Source organism: Lytechinus variegatus, chromosome 14 (assembly GCF_018143015.1).
Source record: "Lytechinus variegatus isolate NC3 chromosome 14, Lvar_3.0, whole genome shotgun sequence".
NCBI lineage: Eukaryota > Metazoa > Echinodermata > Echinoidea > Temnopleuroida > Toxopneustidae > Lytechinus > Lytechinus variegatus.
The window spans coordinates 18,702,516-18,723,008 of record NC_054753.1 but is presented as its reverse complement, the minus strand read 5'-3'; the positions used below and the strand labels follow the sequence as shown (position 1 = coordinate 18,723,008).

The following is a 20,493-nucleotide window of genomic DNA, read 5'->3' as shown; positions in this document are numbered from 1 at the left end:
CAGTCGTCTGAATTTAGAGGCTGGCATCACAAGGAGTAGTGTAAGGTGAACGTTTTACCTGACTCCTGGTGTGATGCTGGGCAGTATGCCTTGAGCTTCTTCTGTCTCCTGGTTGTGTACTTATGAGATGAGATGCATCCTTTTGTGTGCTATTCGGATGTTAGCTGTGTTAGCTGACCTGGATACGTAGTGTTCTAGGTTATGAGCTGCGCTGGCTTTAAATAGCTGCATGCCCTCACTAGATGCTGTGCCAGAAGTGGATGATTTGAAAGTAATTTGAGTATATACCCTGGGGCACCGGGTATTATATTTCATGTTTCGCTTCTGTCTTCGCTGACTGTGGCAGTGGCTGGCAAGAAGAGTTCTCTGCCAAGGCCACGATAGTTAAGGAGGATATTTATTGAGGTACGGTTGGCAGCTGGAGTGTGCAGCCGTACGATGGACATGTTTGAGATCGGTTCGCGAGGAATGTTCTTTCCAATAAAAAATTGTCATGGATACCCGAATGTGTATGTTATGATCTCCGAGCACTGCAGTTGCTAAAGGCTGGTAGCCCTGCTTTGGTGGTGTGGTACCGAATTGCTAATAGCATTGCTCTGAGCTTGTTATAGGCTAGGGTTCTCTATGGAAGGAATAGCTGTAAGCGACTAGTCTCTCTAGTGTCCGATCATGCTAGAATGAAGTGTGTAAGTCTGAAACTTACGGCTTCACTAGCTAGTAGTGGAGAATTTGATTTGGGAGTAACTCGTCGGGAGCATCTAGAACATGAGCGCCATCCCTGTTCTTTAGATGGGTTGATGTGCATGGCTATGCCGTCCGAGTAGGTGCGTTTTGCACTGCTCAGAGCCTTGCTCAAGTTCAGGGTGTTCTAGAAGGGTTAATGGTGCGTAGGATTTGTATCCAAGCACTTGGTGATGGATTTGCCCGATGGGTTGGCATGGCATATTTTGCAGCCCTTGGGAGGTTTATAGACGGTGAGAGCTAGGTTGGGTTAACCTTGGCTTCCAGTCTGGATGGAAGGACATGGCTTCTATTCTGCCAGACTGTGGGTACGCTCTTCTCAGCAGATACCTTAGCGAGGACTGAATGTTCAAGCGTGGGTGCTGAGTGAGTAGGTTCAGGTACGCTGGCTGTTGGAGTTCATGGTAGTTCTGGTTCGACTAGGTTCGGATATGGGTCGAAGGCATTCCTCAGGGGTGTAGCCATGGCTGAGGGACTTTGTTGGGTCCTGATGGTCTTGCTCATCCTGAGTTTGAGCGCCTCTACAGAGATCCCCGTATCGATCCTCAAAAAATTGGGAAGGGAGCAGTGTAGTGAAAACGGCCAGGCCGATTTTGGCGTTTTCAGCTACTGAGACCTTGTCGTCTGCTCCCATCATTTCTACCGTGAAGACCTCGTGGAAAGCCCAGAGGAGACAGCCAATCAGCAGCCCGGATCCCACTGGCGGGGACCAATCAGAGGCCAGGATTTGGTGCCATGCGGTGGGGGCGACGGCGGCATCGCCATCTTCTGGGAACTCCGGCAGATGTACTACAGAGGACCTTTTGGGAAACCCGTTGATATTGTTGCTGTGTTTTACTACGTTTAACTGTTTTGCTTATTCATCCGTGGGACAAGTCTTGCGGTGAGTTGGCTTCATATTTATTCACTGTATGACTGGATGCATGAATGAATGCATCCCGTCTTGTTTTTAGTGCATCTCACTTGCTTGTTCGACTTGAGCAATCGAACAACAATATATTCAATTTATATTTTGACAAACAATACATGAAAAGTAATATATGGGACTGATACAGAAAAAAACTGTGCAAGTCACTCGGTTTGGGATTGAAATGTTTTGGTAATTAACAAAAATATAGATAAGTAGAATTAAAAATTCTTACCATATATGTGTGATGAATGCTCTTCTCTTACTACAATAGTTGCAATTAGTTCCAATAAAATCCAAATTTTTAAGAAAAAACAACTTTAGTCACATTTTTGCAAGTTTGTTGCAGTGACCTCTGCAGCAATTTATCATTAAGAAGGTCACTGAAGGTCATAGAATTTGAGACTTTGGCTTAGCCATATCGCCTGACTTGAGACAAATGTCTTAAAGTTTATAGAATATCGTTAGGGAAGATTTCTTAGACAAGCAAAATGCTAAGACAAATTGCTAAGACTTAAGCAAAAATCTTATCTCGTTTATGGAATACGGGCCCAGGGCTCCGTAACACAAAGATTTGCGATGGATTGCAAATATGAAAGAACCGCACTGATTGGTTCCTGGTCAGTATTTTAAACCAAATGCGCGTGTAACATTGATATTGATTGGCCAGTTCATTTAACGACTGATCGCTAATCTTTTTTTACGGAGCCCTGGTGGGCGTTTCATAAAGCTGTTCGTAAGATAAGAACGACTTTAAGATCGACTGGTGATCCTTTCTTTTGGTAAATGGTACACAACATAGGCGATGGTTTAGCGCGTAAGAAAGGTTCACCAGTCGTTCTTAAAGTCGCTCTTAACTTACGAACAGCTTTATGAAACGGCCCCCAGGTCTATTCCTACATAATATCTTTCTTTGAAATCTGCCTAACATAATGAAAGAAAATTGTCCATGAAGTTACTACGAACTGGTCTAGAAGAGGAAACGGGGGGGGGTCATCCATGTATTTTTCAAACATACCCATCACGCATCATTAAACGTGTGGGAAAAGCCCAGAATTTTTTTTGGCCTATAGACCTAGGACATCATGCTTGACAGAATGATCGACTCCCAACAAACGCAAACACACGAACACATTCTGTCACGTCTTTTCCGTGACCTATATTTTTCTCATTTCCTCTCTCTTATCTCTCGTCCTCCACCCTCGCCATTCTCACCTAATTTTCAGTGACATCACTTGAAATTAATTAATGGCGCAAAATCAGACCATGGATGTTTCCCCCCCTCCCAAGTTCATTCGTGATGTCCGTTTGCATTCTGGCATAGAGGGCAGCAAAACATGCCACCAGCTAGAGTACCGACATAAAGCCAGAGCCATTGATAGTGTTTGGCTAACTCGGTTTAATCAATGGGTTACAAAAATGGCGTAATTTCTTTTGAATCTTCTTGACTAACGAAGCATCATGCGCCATATTGGGAACCCATTGAAAGTGAAATAGTCAAACTCTCGAATAAAAGGCTCTGCAACCAGCTATACGGAAGAATTTTTCCTATCAAAATTCTGTCATCCATTATGTGTTCATCCTTCTCGCACTTAAACCAAAATCAGTATCTTAATGAGCCCAAAATATTGAGCAGGCTAGATTTTTAGAATTTTCAACATATCTTTAAAAAAAGAAAAAAAAAAGCGAGCGAGCGACCGAGATTATGAATTTTTTAGTGGGCTAAATTTTGAGAATAGGGCAAAATCTATTTCTGCGACAGATTTTGACATGATTTAAACAAAACAATTTCATGTTTCATCTTCTTCCCCTCCTTTATCTGTTCTTTCTATTGTTCTTCTTTCTCGGTCGTGATTTTTTTTTTGGGGGGGAGATAGTCGCCCCGGCATGCCCCCCCCCATCTGCACGCCAGTGGGGGGGGGGAGAGGAATCATCCCATACATGATCCGTGATATTAGGCAGTTTTCACTCTGAGACGTACGGATGATTCAAGAACAAAGTAAATATATTGCCAAATGACAAAGAACAGCTCGAATAAGTCTTTGTCGAAAATTGGTGTACCGGAACAGCAGTGTCGTCCCAAATCGGAGCCGAGGAAAAATTAGAATTATGTCGTTTGTCTAGAATCAACGACTTAACTGCTGTTTTGTATCACAAACTTTCGACAAAGACTCCCATGTTGTTCTTTGTCAAGATTTTCTTGAATCCTCTGTAAATGGCAGATCGAAAACTCCCTATATAGAGTACCGAAGTGTGACGTCAGTTGCCATGGTCTCATGGCGGACTGGACTTCTAAACAGAGTCGCAGCTGACTGGCGTATGTACACTTTCGTCTTTAAAATAGGTTGCAAGCGATCAAATTCCGATAGCAGCCATTTTCTCCTCTGAGAAACACATATATGCTTTCATTTATTAAATATCAATAAACGTGTAAGCTCATTTCTTTTCTCATATATCATTATATTAATTATCATGATTTTCATTGAAAACGACAAGTTCAGAAACTACTCAACACAGCTTTCAGTGAAACTATTTGGAATGAAAAACTAGTATAAATTATAAGGCCTACACTATTTTAATTTTCACATTGATATTTATTTGAAATTATCTATTTTACCACGGAGCCTACTGGAACATAAAGGAAAATTATATATAATGAAAAAATGCAAAAAGAGATATATCCAACAACCGTAATTACATATTAAAGCTTAATGAAGACCGAGGCTAAATTACCCCATCATCAGATGGGCGACTACATTTCCCTAATTAGGGAGCAAAAAGTTCACATCTTTCCTTACCTCACGATGCTGGTAAAATATTGCCAAATATTTTAGTAAATCAACTGCTAAAGCTCAAGTTGAGTTATAATTGCTACACGCAGATTATGAGTTCTTTATCAATCGATAATTGACCAACTGAATTTGCCCAAACGTTTAATAGTGTATCACCCTAACCTTAAAATATTAAGTTCTCCTGAAGTTTGTATATACTTTTATATCCTAGAGTTTTTGAAAAAAAAAACGCTATCCAGGCGAGGGTGAAGAATACTTTGACAGCACAAACAATTGTGGTCATAACGTATTCCCCCTCTAAAATTAAATACTCCTCTTTAAACTTAATTTAAAGCATCTCTGCTACTTATTTCGGTAAACTGCCAGTTCTGATCAAAAAATTATGATTGAAAGTTTTCGAAATTACCCCCCCCCCCCCACAAAACATTCTGCTGCAGTCGTCCGTCAAAATAAAGATGGGTTCGCACAAAATAAACCAAAACGGACAAAGTCCAAGAATGAAGAAAGTTTTTCTCTCTTTCAGATGAAACAATTTTAGGATAGAATATCATCAACACGTAAACGATGTTGATACATTTCGTTATAGAAAGGCATTGCTGCTTCCGCTAATGCTATAACATCGTTGGTAAGGTGTTCTCGTGGTGGAGGTATCTTTGGAGGATTAAAAGATGTGCTCCTCAGGACGCCTGCGTGGAAGGTCTCTACAGAATGCTGTTCTGTCCAGTTGCTTCCCCAATTCCACTTTCCAATTTCTTGGACGCCAGTACTCGGCCATGATAGCATTGAAGCATGAAAAGGCAGCCTCACGGCCTCACACCATCGAGGAAGAACGCGACATGGGTCTTTGAGCAGGTCGGTTGAGTCAAGCACAACTGGTTCCGGGTCAACTTCCTTGATGACATAGCGCCAGAGATCATGCAACGACTTGTAGTAATCTTCGTGATATCCCAGCTCGTTGTGGTTCCTGAGGTCAAAGCTAGCTTCGTTGGTCTCGTCAGGGAGCAACCGGTTAATGGCTTTGAAATGGTTGAAGTACGCCTTGTGAACGCCAGGATATACCAGATCGGGGCTACGGATGAGGAAAGAATGTCTGAAACCACGTGGAATGTACCGAGTTACGTCATCCCCTGTCATCCCATAAGACATATCCTTTACAAAAACGTGTTTCGCCATTGTCCTTTCCAGCCTCTCTTTTACACTTTGGTACCTGTATACGGAGTGGCAGAATGAATAATACTATGAAGAATCGGGGAAAAAACAATGTAAATAAACACTGGATAAAATATAAAACCTATGAATATAAAGAAGAAGACATTATTGTATTCATTATTACTACTATCATTATAAAATCAATAATTCCCATTTTAAACTAGAATTCTAGAAGTCTGAGTAATTAGACACTTTTCGCTCACCGACGAGGAATGAACCCTGGGTGCGTTGTCGGATTCATTCCCCGTCATTGTGCGAAAACTCCCTAATGTGTCCTATCAGGAAAATTACTTCATTTTCCTTATCATCATTGCTTAGGCCTAAGTCACATAAACGAAACACCAGACTCCGGATAGATTGACCATGGTGGTAGAGAGTATAGAGTGACAACGAAATGCAAATTAATTCATGTAGCTTCCGATTTGTAAAGAATACTCGGGTTCACTTTAGCCTTTGGTGGCGACTTGTGATGGCGCCAGTTTCATGGGAAAACTCGAAAGTGATTTGTCTTAAAAATAGATATTTCTCATTTCATTTGATCACACAGTGTGGATAATAACTAAATATATCTCAGAGCCTTATGTTATTATTTCCCGAAATTGGGCGAAAATGTGAAAAACCCACAGAATTTGACCATTTTGAATCATTTTACAAATTCCAACACACTTCCTCATTATAAAAAAAGTTAAGATTAGTTTCAGGGAATACACCCATTTTTGATGTGTGTCAAAGTTACGGCCACATGCTCCCAGCCGAATAATTTCAAATCATATTTCAATGAAAACTGCAGCATTTATTTTTGCTTTGCCCAGTAAAAGTTAGCAATGTGTCTGCTCATAATATCCGACCAGAGGTAGCGAAAGCCAAAGGTAACTATCATCAGCATGTTTGGGGGCCAAGTGTTATTTTATACGGTTACACTTCGTAATTCCGAAGGTTCGTAATTCCGAAACACGTAAATTGCCTATACCTCGATGTTCGTTAATCCGAAAACGAAAAAGGGTTCGTTAATCCGAACATTTGTGGCGTAATTCCGACGATTCGTTATTCCGAAGGTTCGATAATCCGAAAACGAAATAAGGTTCGTTGTTCCGAAGGTTCGTTAATCCGAAAACGAAATAAGGTTCGTTGTTCCGAAGGTTCGTTAATCCGAAAACGAAATAAGGTTCGTTGTTCCGAAGGTTCGTTAATCCGAAAACGAAAAAAGGTTCGTTGTTCCGAAGGTTCGTTGATCCGAAAACGAAATAAGGTTCGTTGTTCCGAAGGTTCGTTAATCCGAAAACGAAATAAGGTTCGTTTTTTCCGAAGGTTCGTTAATCCGAAAACGAAATAAGGTTCGTTAATCCGAAAACAAAATAAGGTTCGTTAATCCGAAAACAAAATAAGGTTCGTTAATTCGAAAAATGAAAACCGGGAAAGCAGAGGCAGAGGCAAGGGGAGGGGAGCGGGGGACACTGTTGCCGTTCAATTATTATGAGGATGCGAAGGCAAGGGCGGCCGAACGAATTTTCGTTGGGGGTAAAGCCAAAAAATGAAACTCATACGTCAAACGCGGAAATTTTATGTGGGCCTAGAATGATAATATTGATATAGATATTATTTACCCAGGGAAGACACTTCAGTTCTGAAAACTATTCTCCCAGCTACTATCCAAGAATGCTTAGAATATCCAGTTTTTAGGTTGGAAAATCGGAAAAATTTGGCTCACGTTTCTCGCTCGCATCAAGTATTGTTTATTGAGGAACTCATTCTATTCCTGGTTACAAAAAAGAAGTATGAAATGTCCAGTTTTCAGGTTGGAATATCACAAATTTTAAGCTTGCTGTTCGCGCTCTCATTATTTAGTTCGTGAGATATATATTCTATTCATGAGTCACTAAATGTAGTCCTTAAAAGATTACTAGGTCAGTAAATAAACAAATTACAGCTCGCCCTCGCATTAATTCTTTAGAAAGATACACATCTTTCTCACGATTACAAAAAATGCTACGAATGCTCACTTCGCGTCTTGTTACATGAAATGTCTACTAGTTTGAGCTTGCGATTCGCGCTTTCAACATCTCACAAGGATCATTATTAGTATTATTTTTATTTTTATTACCAGCAGAAGCTGTTATTAAAAATGACATCCCCTCCAATACAAATCCTATTATCTAGAGGTTGCTCGCACGCTTCCAACACACTTGATCCCCTGCATCTTTAATTAAACCATTTGCTTAGGCAGCAATTGCTCAGATAAAATCGAAATTAGCCTATGCTTGATCAGGGCGCCTATATTCTTAATGAAATACATGCTTTGGCCCCAACACACGCATGTATCATCGATCGTTATTACTATCATTGCATAATATCGTGTAATCTTGTAATGACAACATCGTTTTTGTTACCAAAATGAATTATTTTCATTTTCGGAAATACGAACCTTATTTCATTTTCGGATTAACGAACCTTATTTCGTTTTCGGATTAACGAACCTTCGGAATTACGAACCTTATTTCGTTTTCGGATTAACGAACCTTCGGAATTACGAACCTTATTTTGTTTTCGGATTAACGAACCTTCGGAATTACGAACCTTATTTCGTTTTCGGATTAACGAACCTTCGGAATTACGAACCTTATTTCGTTTTCGGATTGACGAACCTTCGGAATTACGAACCTTCGGAATTCCGAACCTTCGGAAATACGAACCTTCGGAATACCGAACCTTCGGAATTACGAAGCTTCGGAATTACGAATGTATGCGATTTTATACTTACGAGAGCGTCTCGGGATCGAAGGATCTGCCCATTACCACACTGACATGTCGGGCAACTTTCTCGTACAGCTCCTCGTTGCCGTTATGATCCCTGGGAAGCGCAACCCCTTCTTCGCTTTTCGCGTTGAGTTCGGCGATTCGGGCAAACCCATAAGGCTCCATCCACATCTCGACATCGGGTATGCGACTCACTGATAGCGAAAATACCGTGGATGAACTTCGTGGGATAGCCCATAAAATAACCCGACTTCCTTCGTCCGACATTATCAAGTGATGCGGCTAGAAAATCCGCAATATTTGTGATGCGAGGTTATATGCAAAATAATCGCTAAATAGGGAGTGTGAGATACAGAGATCTCGAATACCAACCGAGATGTCAGATAAGGAAATAGAAACAGAACTGAAACGACAACAGGTAGTGAATGTGAACGAACAGAATGGCAAGAAAAATCTGAAAGAGGGATGAAACTCAGGAATCTATTGTAGAACTATTCCCAACTCACAGTGTTTTGAAATAAATGATCCATAGGACGTAATTCTCTCCTATCAAAAGATTCGAGTCAAATGGAAGCACTAATGGCTCAAGAAATACAAAAGATAAGAGTACTTAACAATCTCATCTACGCTCAAGCAGTTCATAAAATGAAAGAAGCAAAGGAAAGTGTTCAAACCCAGCCCATGCAATCTTTACAAGAACATGAACTAATCCACCTCCAAAGACAGGATGGTCCAAAGAGCCCTCAACCATGAGTGATTAATTTTCTTTCTACCTCCGTGATAACATCGGCGGCGGTGGGGGACAATAGCCCCCCCCAAACACAAAAGATAATCCTCTTTACCCCGCCAATGCATGATATAACATATTAAATGACCCCTCACAGAGATCAGACTAGCAAGAAAATTCAATTCGGAACTTCAACCCCGTACCGTGGTGGTCGGAAGAATGTAAATCAAAGATTAAAGAGCGAAACGAATTTAAAACCTAATTACTGAAAGTATGGAATAAGGAAAAGCTTGCGATTGTTCAAAAAATATAAAGGCTGAGGCACAATTAACAATCAGACAAACAAAAAGAAAGTTTTGGATGGACCACACTTTCAAAATAAACAGGTTTTCCTGTATATCAAATTTATGGAACTGAATAAGAAATGGTGGTGGTGATTTTTTTCCCTGATTGCTAAGAAAAGATGCATGCTTGTAAGCAAGCAACAAGAGGACCGACGGTTTAAGGTCCTCTCCGAAGGACCTTGTACTTGGATTAATGCCTTACCAAAGGACACTAGCACACCAAGTGGGATTCGAACCCGGGTCACCGGAATACGAATCCCCCGCTCTACCGACTGAGCAATCAGAAGTCTGAAAGGTATTTCATCGAAAACTCACTCCAAGATGTCTACAAAAATAGTTCTAGTAATAAGCCAGTTCGTAGTTCCTTTTTGCGCATGATCAAAAGATCCTACGCATGATCAGAGGAAGGTCATTTGTACTAAAGTGGCATGGTATATAGGTTAAAATCTAATGAGATAAGCACCAACTTTGATGTCTTGATTATTCATATATTCTTTTGAATTGTGGATTTCATTTACATCCACAAAAAACAACAATGCGTCCACGAACGACTGGTATTTCACAGTTTGCCAAGTACATTGTGCAACATGCTATGGGATGCATTCAAAGTAGGAATGCAACAAATACCTTCATAGTGTTCATTGGTGTGCTATTCTAGTCACCTGGTCTATTCAATTTCTTCATCCTGCTATGTAAGGCAAACTTACGCAATATCTTGCTTTGAAATCTGCCTATCATGATAAAAGATATGAAAGGTCATTTGACCAAAATTGTCCATGAAGTAACTACGAACTGGTCTATTAAAAAATTAAACCAAACCGCATTTTTTTCAACGGAAAAGGGGGATGGGTCTACTGATAATTAAGAATAAATAATCACGTAATTCTTTTTAAACGAGTTTAAAAGAGATAATATCCGTTTTGTAATCAAGAATTGCTTTAGAATGGAATTAAATTGTTTTCTTCACCCGCACAATTTTTCATCATTCCTTGCAATCAATCTGCTATGCACATGTATCGCTCAGAATAATCTACCATAGTATTTGAATAGAAACTGATAATATTTATAAGCCCATGTTACTTGTGTATTTGCCAATTTCAAACTCGTACGTGTCGATAAACTTGAAGAGGTCTCGTACATAATTTTGTGAACTCCAGAAAAGGGGAATGAACTTACGGATCCCCATTCGTGCATTCTGATCTTTCAACTCTTATCATGCTTGTAAAAGTCCTCACGTACTCATTCTTTTCTTTACAGACGCTTTTTTTTTCTTCTTGGCACCAATTGGTCTCTCTTGATTAATAACATTGCATTTTCTCTTTTTAATCTCTTTTGTTTCTTTAGCTTACTTTTATTTTTGCTGCAGGTACAGGCATATTGCAGTTAGGCCTACTTCTTCCTTTACTCCTACGGCGGTGCATGGACCAGCAAAACCTTTGATACATGAACAGCATTGTCATCTCCTTTGACGATCCTGACACCTTCGTCTCCTCTGCATCCACCTGACTGCACAAACACGCACATGCACGCACTCCCAACTCACACCCTTTAACCAAGGAGGTTTAAATTCAAAGGTTTTATTCAAAATTTGTGTTGAGGCTTCTAGAGTTAATATGTAAAATGCTAAAGCTGTTTGATTTCGAAAATGAATAAATATATTATAACACTGTATAATATTCACTGTCATTGTTGAGTCAAGGAGATTTAAATGAGATGGAGTAACAGCAAACAAAATCCCTTTGAACAAGCTTCGAAGCCGCCAGCAGAAAGTATGTCAGGCATGCACTTTGCTCAACATCTCTTGCAATTGTGTAGACAAAATGATTCCCGCATGACTCCGCAGCTATAGGTCATATATAAAGAGAAATATGCTATTGTGATGATAATCACTTTTTCGCTGCATCTGGTCTGGTTATATGTGTAATACATAATTCGAAGGCGTGCGAAAATAAACTATGCAATATGTCCTGAAATATGCGGACTCAAATTTCCTCGACTGGGCATGCGCGGGCACTCATCTGGCATATACAATAATGAATAGCAATATTCCATCGACCACATTTGAAAATTTCTTTTGCCGGAAACGATCGGAAAAGTGTTATAATCCATTTTCAGTAAAGGTCAAATTATTAATTTTTCCACTAATTAAAGTTAAATTGATATAATCTGGGCATATATCTCAGCGTAATAGTGTTTGGTTATAAATTTCTCCTCTCCTTCCTACACGATTAACTCTAATCAAAGAATATTTTGGTAAATTAAATAATGAAGGAGAATTTTCATCAAACGAGGTTTCACCTACACCACTAACTAAAAATTGAAAGTTATAAAGGGTACAAAGGAGGTGTTCAAGATATTCAAAATTTGTGTTGAGGCTTCTAGAGTTAATATGTAAAATGCTAAAGCTGTTTGATTTCGAAAATGAATCAATAAATAATAACACTGTATAATATTCACTGTCATTGTTGAGTCAAGGAGATTTTAACGAGATGGAGTAACAGCAAAAACAAAATCCCTTTGAACAAGCTTCGAAGGCGCCAGCAGAAAGTATGTCAGGCATGCACTTTGCTCAACATCTCTTGCAATTGTGTTGACAAAATGATTCCCGCATGACTGAAATTCCGGTTTTAAGAAATTAAGATTTTATCAAACCGAAACATTGTTTATCGAGATAGACATCCCAAAGAGTAAAAACATTATTATTGGTCTTATATTAACAAACCACCTTATGTTGAATTCGATATATTTTGTCAAAATTTTGAGCAATGTCTTGCTAAACTCAAAGTAAACACATTTATTTCATGGGTGATACTAATTAAATACTAATATTCTAGATTAAACGAGGAAGTTCACCCTGAAGAAAACTTTGTTGCAAAAATAGCAGAAAAAATATTTGTAAGGTTTGAGGAAAACCCGTTAAAGAGTAAGAAAGTTATTAGAGTTCAAAGTTTTGGATTTGTGACGTCATAAACGAGCAGCTGCTCCGTGTAATATATAATGCATGAATTTCAAATTGTGTATGGTTCCTGATGACTTAATTTTGTTTTCTATTCATGATCGGGTGTGAAATGATTTGTCTATTGATATACAAAAGTTACAGTGAAAACCATTTTTTTTTAATTTCCTGAGAAAATGACATTTCATTGATTTTTTACCATTCGCTATGTAGGAATGCTGCTCGCATATGACGTCACAAATCAAATAATTGAAATTCTAATAACCTTTTAACTATTTGATGAATTTTTCTCAAACCTTGGGCAATATTTTTAATAATAATAATTTTAATAATTTTTTTCTGGTATTTTAACAATAAACTTTTTGTCAGGGTGAACTACCCCTTTAAATCATTATAATACCAAAAGATTTCTTCAATTAAACATTCGTATGTTTTCTCTCCATATAAACAAACGTACAAGAATAACTTCAGTCTCTGTGATTTTGATAGATATTTATTTTCTAATATACATGATGAAACAATTGTTGGCTGCTTTACTCAGAAGTATCTGATTATTTACCAATAATCACCATTTCCGGAACCAACTCATCTAAAAATAAATAATCTAAATCTCCCAGCTATATATTAGAAACTCCTAGAGAAATTGAATCATTTAAACAGAACCTTATTATTGAAGAAAGATTGGAATGATGTTAACAGTGAAAATAACATGCATATGCTCACGTGCAGCTCAAGCTAAAGCTGGGGTAATAATAATAATAGTATAGTATAGTATTTATTTTCCGTATAAAAAAAGCAAAACGGATGGATTGCCCATTTTCAGTTTAGTCGACATGACTATACTGTTCTTCCATGGGGTCCATATATAATACAAAGTAAAAAGAAAACACGTATGAAAGAGCATATATACGGTAGATCAAACAAAATAACAAAAGTGACATGATATAATATGTTGTTATAATAAAAATTCATGAAATTAAATGGTTTGGCAAGAATTTACATTAAATATTTTATAGAATTAATGAATTGAATGAATAAGGCTGCTGTCAAGTTATTAAAAAATGTTATCACAAGGAGCAAGGAATAATGAAATAAATAATATGATTGTACAATGAATAATTTATAGAATATGTAATGATTGTAAACTTTATAGTAACACAAATTCTGGTTCACGCATAATTTTTAAGAGGACAACAATATAAGAGCATAAAAATATTGAAATGAAATCAGGATAAAATAATAACAACGCGCCTCGGAATAGAATACTTCTAGATAGATGGCGCTATATAAATGCCTATTATTATTATTATATTGCGTATATGAGAACTTTAGCCTTAAATTACAGCATTTTTACGATAAAAATTTCGATATGAAAAAAATTGTAAAACACTCCGTCTCTCGGATAGGACGTTAAATGGAGGCCCCGTGTAGAGGAGAGTCACCACTATTCGTATAAGAGTAGGGGGAAACCCCAGTGTAGTGGTCCACCTGCATTCCCCCCCCCCCAATCAGTTATATCGGGAGGAGAGACCTGCGGGTCATAGTGATTCAGTTCGCTTTTCGCCTCCCAGGCACATGTGACGCCAAACAAATAATAATAATAATCTGGAAAGATGTATTATTCAGAAAAATTATCTAAAGTTAATTCCAATTCTAGGGCCACGTGGCGGGTAATGATACTATTGGGGGAAAATACTCGATTACCTAATTTTACACGGTGATGAAATCCCAGATCAATCCATTTGTGCTTCATCCACTTTCACTCATTTTTTTTTTTTTTGGGGGGGGGATGGATAACATTGGCCCCAACTAGCAAATCAAATAGGTAATTGCAACAACATCCATTTTACTGATTTCATTTCAACGCCATTTAAAATTCTCTTTAACCCAATCCCACCAACCCTAATTAAATAATATCACGAAATCATTGAACTCTAGTAGGTCACAAGGACGTGATAGGATAAGTACATCCATGCTTAAAGAAATTATTCACGCTATCGTTCATCCATTAACTTCATATTTAATCAGTCTATATGATTAGGTGTTTGTCCGAATTTACTAAAAATTGAAAGTTACCCCAATCTATAAGAAAGATTATCCTCAAGAAATAAGTCATTACCGCCTAATTTCTATACTTCTAAGCATATCAAAAATCGTAGGACATATAATATACACAAGATTATACAACTTGCATAATTTATAAAATCCAAATTAATACGGATTTAGAAACAAATCACTCTACAGACTTATCACTCGTGAATATTTATGACAAAATTACAAAAGCGATTGCTAACAAAGAACATGTTATTGGAATATTTTTGTATTAAGCAAAGCTTTCGATACACTTAATCACAAAATATTACTTTATAAACTACATTTATACGGAATACGGGGCAACGCACATCGATGGTTAGAAGATTATTTATGAAATAGACAACAATATGTTATATTTAATAGAATAGATTCAACCTTTAAAACTGTAGAATGTGTTGTGCCCCAGGGGTCAATTTTTGGGCCGCTCCTTTTCCTTTTATACGTGAATGATATATCAAATACTTCCCCCTTATCATCTTTTATCCTATTTGCAGATGATACTAATATTTTTTATTCTCACCCAGAACTAGAAATTATGATATCTTCTTTAAATGATGAATTGTGTAAAGTGTCTACTTGGTTCTAATGCAACAAGTTTTCCTTAAAAATATTTTTAAAAACGTGCACATTTATGCACTTTAAACACTACAATACCCATGCAGTAAACAGTGTAATAACTATTGACAGCGTAACCTTACAACAAAATCATCATTCAAAGTTTTTGGAGTAGGCCTAACTATTGATGAAAATCCATCCTGGAATAATCATTTACGCCAACTTCCGTACCCAGAGGTATTTGGATAATTACCAAATTAAAATACATATTACTCCCCAAAACTCGTTTTCTTCTTTATAATGTTTTGGTACTCCTTCACATATTATATTGCAATATAGTTCGTGGTAATTGCGGTAATTCAATACTTAATTCGATTTTCATGTTACAAAAAATATCAGTTCGTATTTGCACAGGATAACCTTACTAGATCAAGTCCTTTATTTTAAAAATTAAGAAATATTAAAAATCTCAGAAATAAATACATTTCAAGATGCAATCTTCATGTTCAAATACAAGAAGGGAAAAAAGGGGAAACTTCCCCTTCCTTTCAAAATATGTTCACACTCAATAACACCATCTACTCTTGTTCAACACGAAACTCTGCAAAATTTCATTTAACAAAAGCCAAAACTAATAATAGCACACAAATCAATTAGACACGACGGTGCAGATTTATGAGATAATTTACAACTTGACATTAAGTCATGTTCTACACTTTATTCATTCAAAGCTGTTCTGAAAAGAAAAAAAATCTCTAAAATCTCTGTGTGTTTCCTACCAACCGATAATACAACCCCCCTCTCCCCCTCCTCCGCACATGCACTCTCAAAACACTTGGACTTTCACTTTTATCAACATTATGATTACAAGTTTCTCATTTGAATTTTTCTTTCACTATCAGTCTATCTACTTTTTGGTAGTATTCCTATTATTTTGTACAATGAAAGATAAGTCTCTTTTATTGCACTGTTTGTCTGATTTTCTCCCCCCCCCTTCCTTTCGAGGCCTCCATCAATTTCAAGCTCTAAGCTTATAGATAGAGGTTTCCCACATTTCAAAATGTATTATGTATATATATGTATAAATATTTTTCTGCTATATGTTTCAATGATTAAAAAGAGGTTATAATTACATGTATATACATTTCAATTGGAATGTTAGAATGTATGTATGCATTATGTTATTCATTGCTTATTGTTTTGTTATTCAGAGAAAAAGGATTACACTGGTATATACTTTTGTTATTGGAATGTGGAAATAAATAAATCCTTCTATCAATAAATCAATCAATCAATTATAGAAAAATTCAAACTAATTAGTATTTTTACAGAATTTTTCAAGTAGTTAAATAAAAAAAAAATTGGCACTTAAAATACAATTATATACTTCAGCCAATAGCTATAATATGTAACAATCGATGTATTATGCCTATAAGTACAAACACGTTATCTACATGTAATTGGAAAATGACTAAAATATGCATAGTATCTGACTCCCCAACAAAAATAATAAATAAATGAATAATAAATAAATAAATAAATAAATACGTGAATAATTATAAGAAAAAAAAAACATGTCAATAACTGATTCGAACAGTTTAAATTTTGAAGAGAGTTTTGAACTATAAGTTATATTCTTTCGAAAGGTTTGACTAAGATACAATATCCCTTGTTTTATTAGTTTTTAGGTGGTATGGTGGTAGCGATAGTGATGATAGTGATGGTAGTGTTGGTAGTAGTAGTAGTAGTAGTAGTAGTAGTAGTAGTAGTATAGCAGCAGTAGTAGTAGTTGACGTGAAGGAGTTTATACAGTTATATGTCAGTTCTATTCGGTGTCACCGACCCATATCTCTAAAAATACTATATAAAAAAGTCTATTCAATAAATTTTTAATCATTTCCATCACAAATATACATCAAGTATGATTACAAATCAAGTACAAATCTGATGATGCGAATAACTGTACAGTGAAATAATTTTCTGATAACTAAAGCTTGAACAGGATAATGTCAAATATTTGTGGAAATATGGGATACACAAAAAAAACACTGCTATTATAGCGTGGACCCCCCCCCCCCCCTAGCATGTTAAAGCATAGGCCTAATTATTGTACAAAATTGTGATCATGATGATGAAATCCCGAATAGAATAATTTTAAATCACATGAGCAAAAGTTTTAAGCAAAATTCTGTCGGCCTTGAATGGGATCTTGCTCCCAAACACGTGTGAATTCCATGCTCCAAATTTTAGAAAAATGAGTTATAAGCGACCTCGTACATCAAACTTATAACTATCGGTCTCGAAATCCATCTTTTTGAATTTCATTCATGTTTTCGCTCTTAAAGGTGTACCTTACTATCTTGAATATTATTGTAATGAAATTTCCTAAGGTTTTTCTCTTATGTTGGGAGAGTGTCATTTATTTGCTTGTTTGCCTTCATCAATTTGGCAAACTTGGCCCAGAAGAGGGCTTGCCAATCCATGTTATCGGACCAAAGGAAATATGGTTTGTTCTTGCTGAGGAAGAGCCTCATCAGATACGGCAGGTGATTGTCCGGAATATCTTCGACAAATATCAGCACCAGCTTTTCAAAGCCCACCTCGTTCATGTGGTCGACGGCCATATGAAATTTGTTGATGAAAGAGTGATCAAAGATGGCTGTGTTAGTCACGATGAAAGCGACTTTGTAACTATTTTCCATCAAGTCAATGATAGCGTCCATGTAGAACATTCCGAAGGCAAGATCCCGATCACCATAAGCAATCCTTTGAAAATCCGGCAACGCCTCATCGATACCGGGTCGGAAGACGCGCTCGACCCACTCCTCGTCATCGTCGTGATATATGACGTTGAGGTCGCGCCGAAAATCCTGATGCTCGCGGGCGTCTTCAAACTGGTTGAAACCGAGTACTGCTAGTTTCAGGTGGAAAAGTTTGTAGTTAATTTTCCAGCGATAGTAATACGTTGCCGCAAGGACGACCAGAAGCCCTAGAACGAAAACTGGGGCACAAGCCAAGATGATGATATCTGGGCCACAGTCGCTACTGTCGGGACGGGAGCTGAGAAGTCGTTTTCCGATAAATCTCTGAATAGAGCTTGGAGAACAGATCGTATCGTTTGGATTCACCAAGATGAGATTATTTGTAGGGTTATCAAGGTATGACAGAAACCACCGCACCTCACAAACACAAGACAGAGGATTGTTCGAGATATCAAGCATCACGGTGGGTAAGACTGTTCCCTCATGGACAACTGATATGAGATTGTGTGGAAAGTACACGTAGGAAATTTTAGGAGTATGCTTGAAAAGATCAACTTCAATTTCTTTAATGGCATTGTTTTCCAACAGAAGTGTTCCTAAGGAGTGTAACCCGAGGAAATGAGAGGCAGATAAAACTTTGATGTTGTTGCGTGTCAGGTAGAGATACCTTAAGGATGCCAGGTTTTCGAACAATCCTGCAGGTAGCTGGAAAATTCCGCATTTCTCCAGCAGCAGTCTAGTCAACGAAGTCAGGTTCTGAAATGTCCCTGGTATCAAACCATTCAAAGTATTTGAGCTCAGTGACAGATATTCTAATCCAAACAACGTGTCAAGTACTGAAGCGTTCCGAAGATTGTCCCAGAGTTTGAGAGGTGTCAGTAAGGTCTCTCGTAGTTTAAGTGTCTTTAGAAATACCAGACCTTTAAAGAAGATCGTAGATGGATTCATATTTGATCCGGAAAGATCAAGGGATATCAATTGGACAAGATTCCGAAAAGGTCGACTTGAGCCGCTCCCAATGGTTGTCAGTGATTGCATAGTAAGTGTTTGCAAATTTTCTACCCCACTAAAGGCATTATTCTTTATCAGATTGATTGGATTCGATGATATTGTCAGCTCTGTTAGATTAGACAGCCCATAGAAGTTCCCGTCGTTGATGCGAAAAATCAAATTGCTTGTGAGATCCAATGTCAACAAAGAAGGAATGTCCCAGGTTGTTCCGATCTTGGCGATTTTATTTTTGGTAAAATCCAAAACTTTAAGTGATCTCAGGTCCTGGAAAACTGTTGTAGGAAGGTATTCAAACTTATTTTTGGCCAGGATGAGTGTATGGAGTCGGGTCATTGGTTCGAATATTTCTCGCCTCAAAGTAGCGAGTCGATTAGAACTCAGGTCAAGGAACTCGAGAGCAAACATTCCAGCGAAAGAATCGTTCTCAATTGATTTCAGTTTTCCCTTGCCAAGATCGAGACGTGTGACGCTACCCATTCCAACAAAAGCTCGTGATGGCAGAGTAAACAGATGATTACCCGAGAGAACAACGTGTTTCAAAGGGGGTAGATCTGCACGCGGAGTGGTGTCATTGAAAGGGTAAACGCTTTCCAATGGATTCGATGATAAACTCAAGTTTATAAGTGATTCCATACCAAGAAATGGATACAGGCTGAAATTTTGTAGACCATTATGAGAAAGAACGATGTCCTTTGTCATATGGAGTTGGCCAAACACACTGTCTGGCAGAGACGTCAATTTGTTGTAAGAAAGTCGGAACGATCTAGTGCTGATATTTTTAAACGGTGAGAACTGATTCTCATGGACACTCGTGATGTTATTGCTTGATATGTCAATGACCTCAACGTCTTGACTCCTGAACCCGGTAAAGTTAACACTTTTGATCCTGTTCTTTATCAGTATTACACTTTCCAAGTTGGTAGCGCCACGGAGTGCCAAAATAGGAACGGAGGAGAAGAGGTTTTGGGTAAAATCTACTAGTTCCAAATTCTGGTTCTTTTGAAATATAGTTGTGGGTAGTTCCGCAAGGCTGTTCTGAGACAAAGAAAGTTCCTGAAGCAACGGCAATGTGTCGAAAGTCCCTTCGTTGATTGAAGTCAATTTGTTCCGGTGCAGATTCAGTTTGAACAGGAGTGGGAGATGCGAAAACGAAGATCGATTTAGACTTTGTATTCCATTGCCCTCAATGTTCAATTCGGTGACGCCACCTGGAAGTTCAAGAGGAACACTCTGCAACCCAAGCCAGGAACAATCTGCCTCTAATCCATCGCTGGTGACCGACAACCGACAACGTGGCGATCGCATTGGACTAGGAATGAATTCACTATCCAATACAGATACAAGGCTGAGTATCAAGTATGAAAAAAAGAACGACATCTCGAGTGCCAGCGGATAAAAGTGATGCCACAAGGAATGCGTTGAATCTGCTTTGGACAATTAACCACCGAGTTTCCACCTTGGATAATAGAAAGGATAAACAAATAAAAAATATGTATTTACGTCTTGTCATGTCAAAAATGTGTAAGTAAATGCAGCAAAATACATGTACTTTATCTTCACTTAACAACCGGGCTTAAAAAAGGTAGGAAATTATAAAAAGACAAGCACACTGTATCAGGAATGACACCGGGGAGCGTTTCA

At 37.8% G+C, this 20,493-nt stretch overlaps 2 protein-coding genes across 2 annotated transcripts; both read right to left on the bottom strand.

Moving 5' to 3' along the window:
- Nucleotides 1-4,176: 4,176 nt before the first annotated feature.
- Nucleotides 4,177-8,962, bottom strand: LOC121427484. The gene is made up of 2 exons (XM_041623901.1): nucleotides 8,408-8,962; nucleotides 4,177-5,647 (listed from the first exon to the last, which is right to left on the bottom strand). The coding sequence occupies exons 1-2, from the start codon at nucleotides 8,668-8,670 to the stop codon at nucleotides 4,975-4,977; spliced, it is 936 nt and encodes a 311-aa protein (XP_041479835.1). The 5' UTR covers nucleotides 8,671-8,962; the 3' UTR covers nucleotides 4,177-4,974.
- Nucleotides 8,963-16,903: 7,941 nt separating this feature from the next.
- LOC121427964 (toll-like receptor 3) lies at nucleotides 16,904-20,272 on the bottom strand. The gene has a single exon (XM_041624543.1). The coding sequence runs from the start codon at nucleotides 20,227-20,229 to the stop codon at nucleotides 17,479-17,481; it is 2,751 nt and encodes a 916-aa protein (XP_041480477.1). The 5' UTR covers nucleotides 20,230-20,272; the 3' UTR covers nucleotides 16,904-17,478.
- Between the last annotated feature and the right edge of the window lie 221 nt (nucleotides 20,273-20,493).

What these genes read in the sequence shown, in the direction of transcription:
- LOC121427964 (XM_041624543.1), bottom strand. Translation starts at nt 20,229, where the DNA reads ATGTCGTTCTTTTTTTCATACTTGATACTCAGCCTTGTATCTGTATTG.
- LOC121427484 (XM_041623901.1), bottom strand. Translation starts at nt 8,670, where the DNA reads ATGTCGGACGAAGGAAGTCGGGTTATTTTATGGGCTATCCCACGAAGT. An exon ending in TTCGATCCCGAGACGCTCTC is followed by an intron (nt 5,648 to 8,407) that starts GTAAGTATAAAA and finishes CTCCGTATACAG; the next exon opens with GTACCAAAGTGTAAAAGAGA.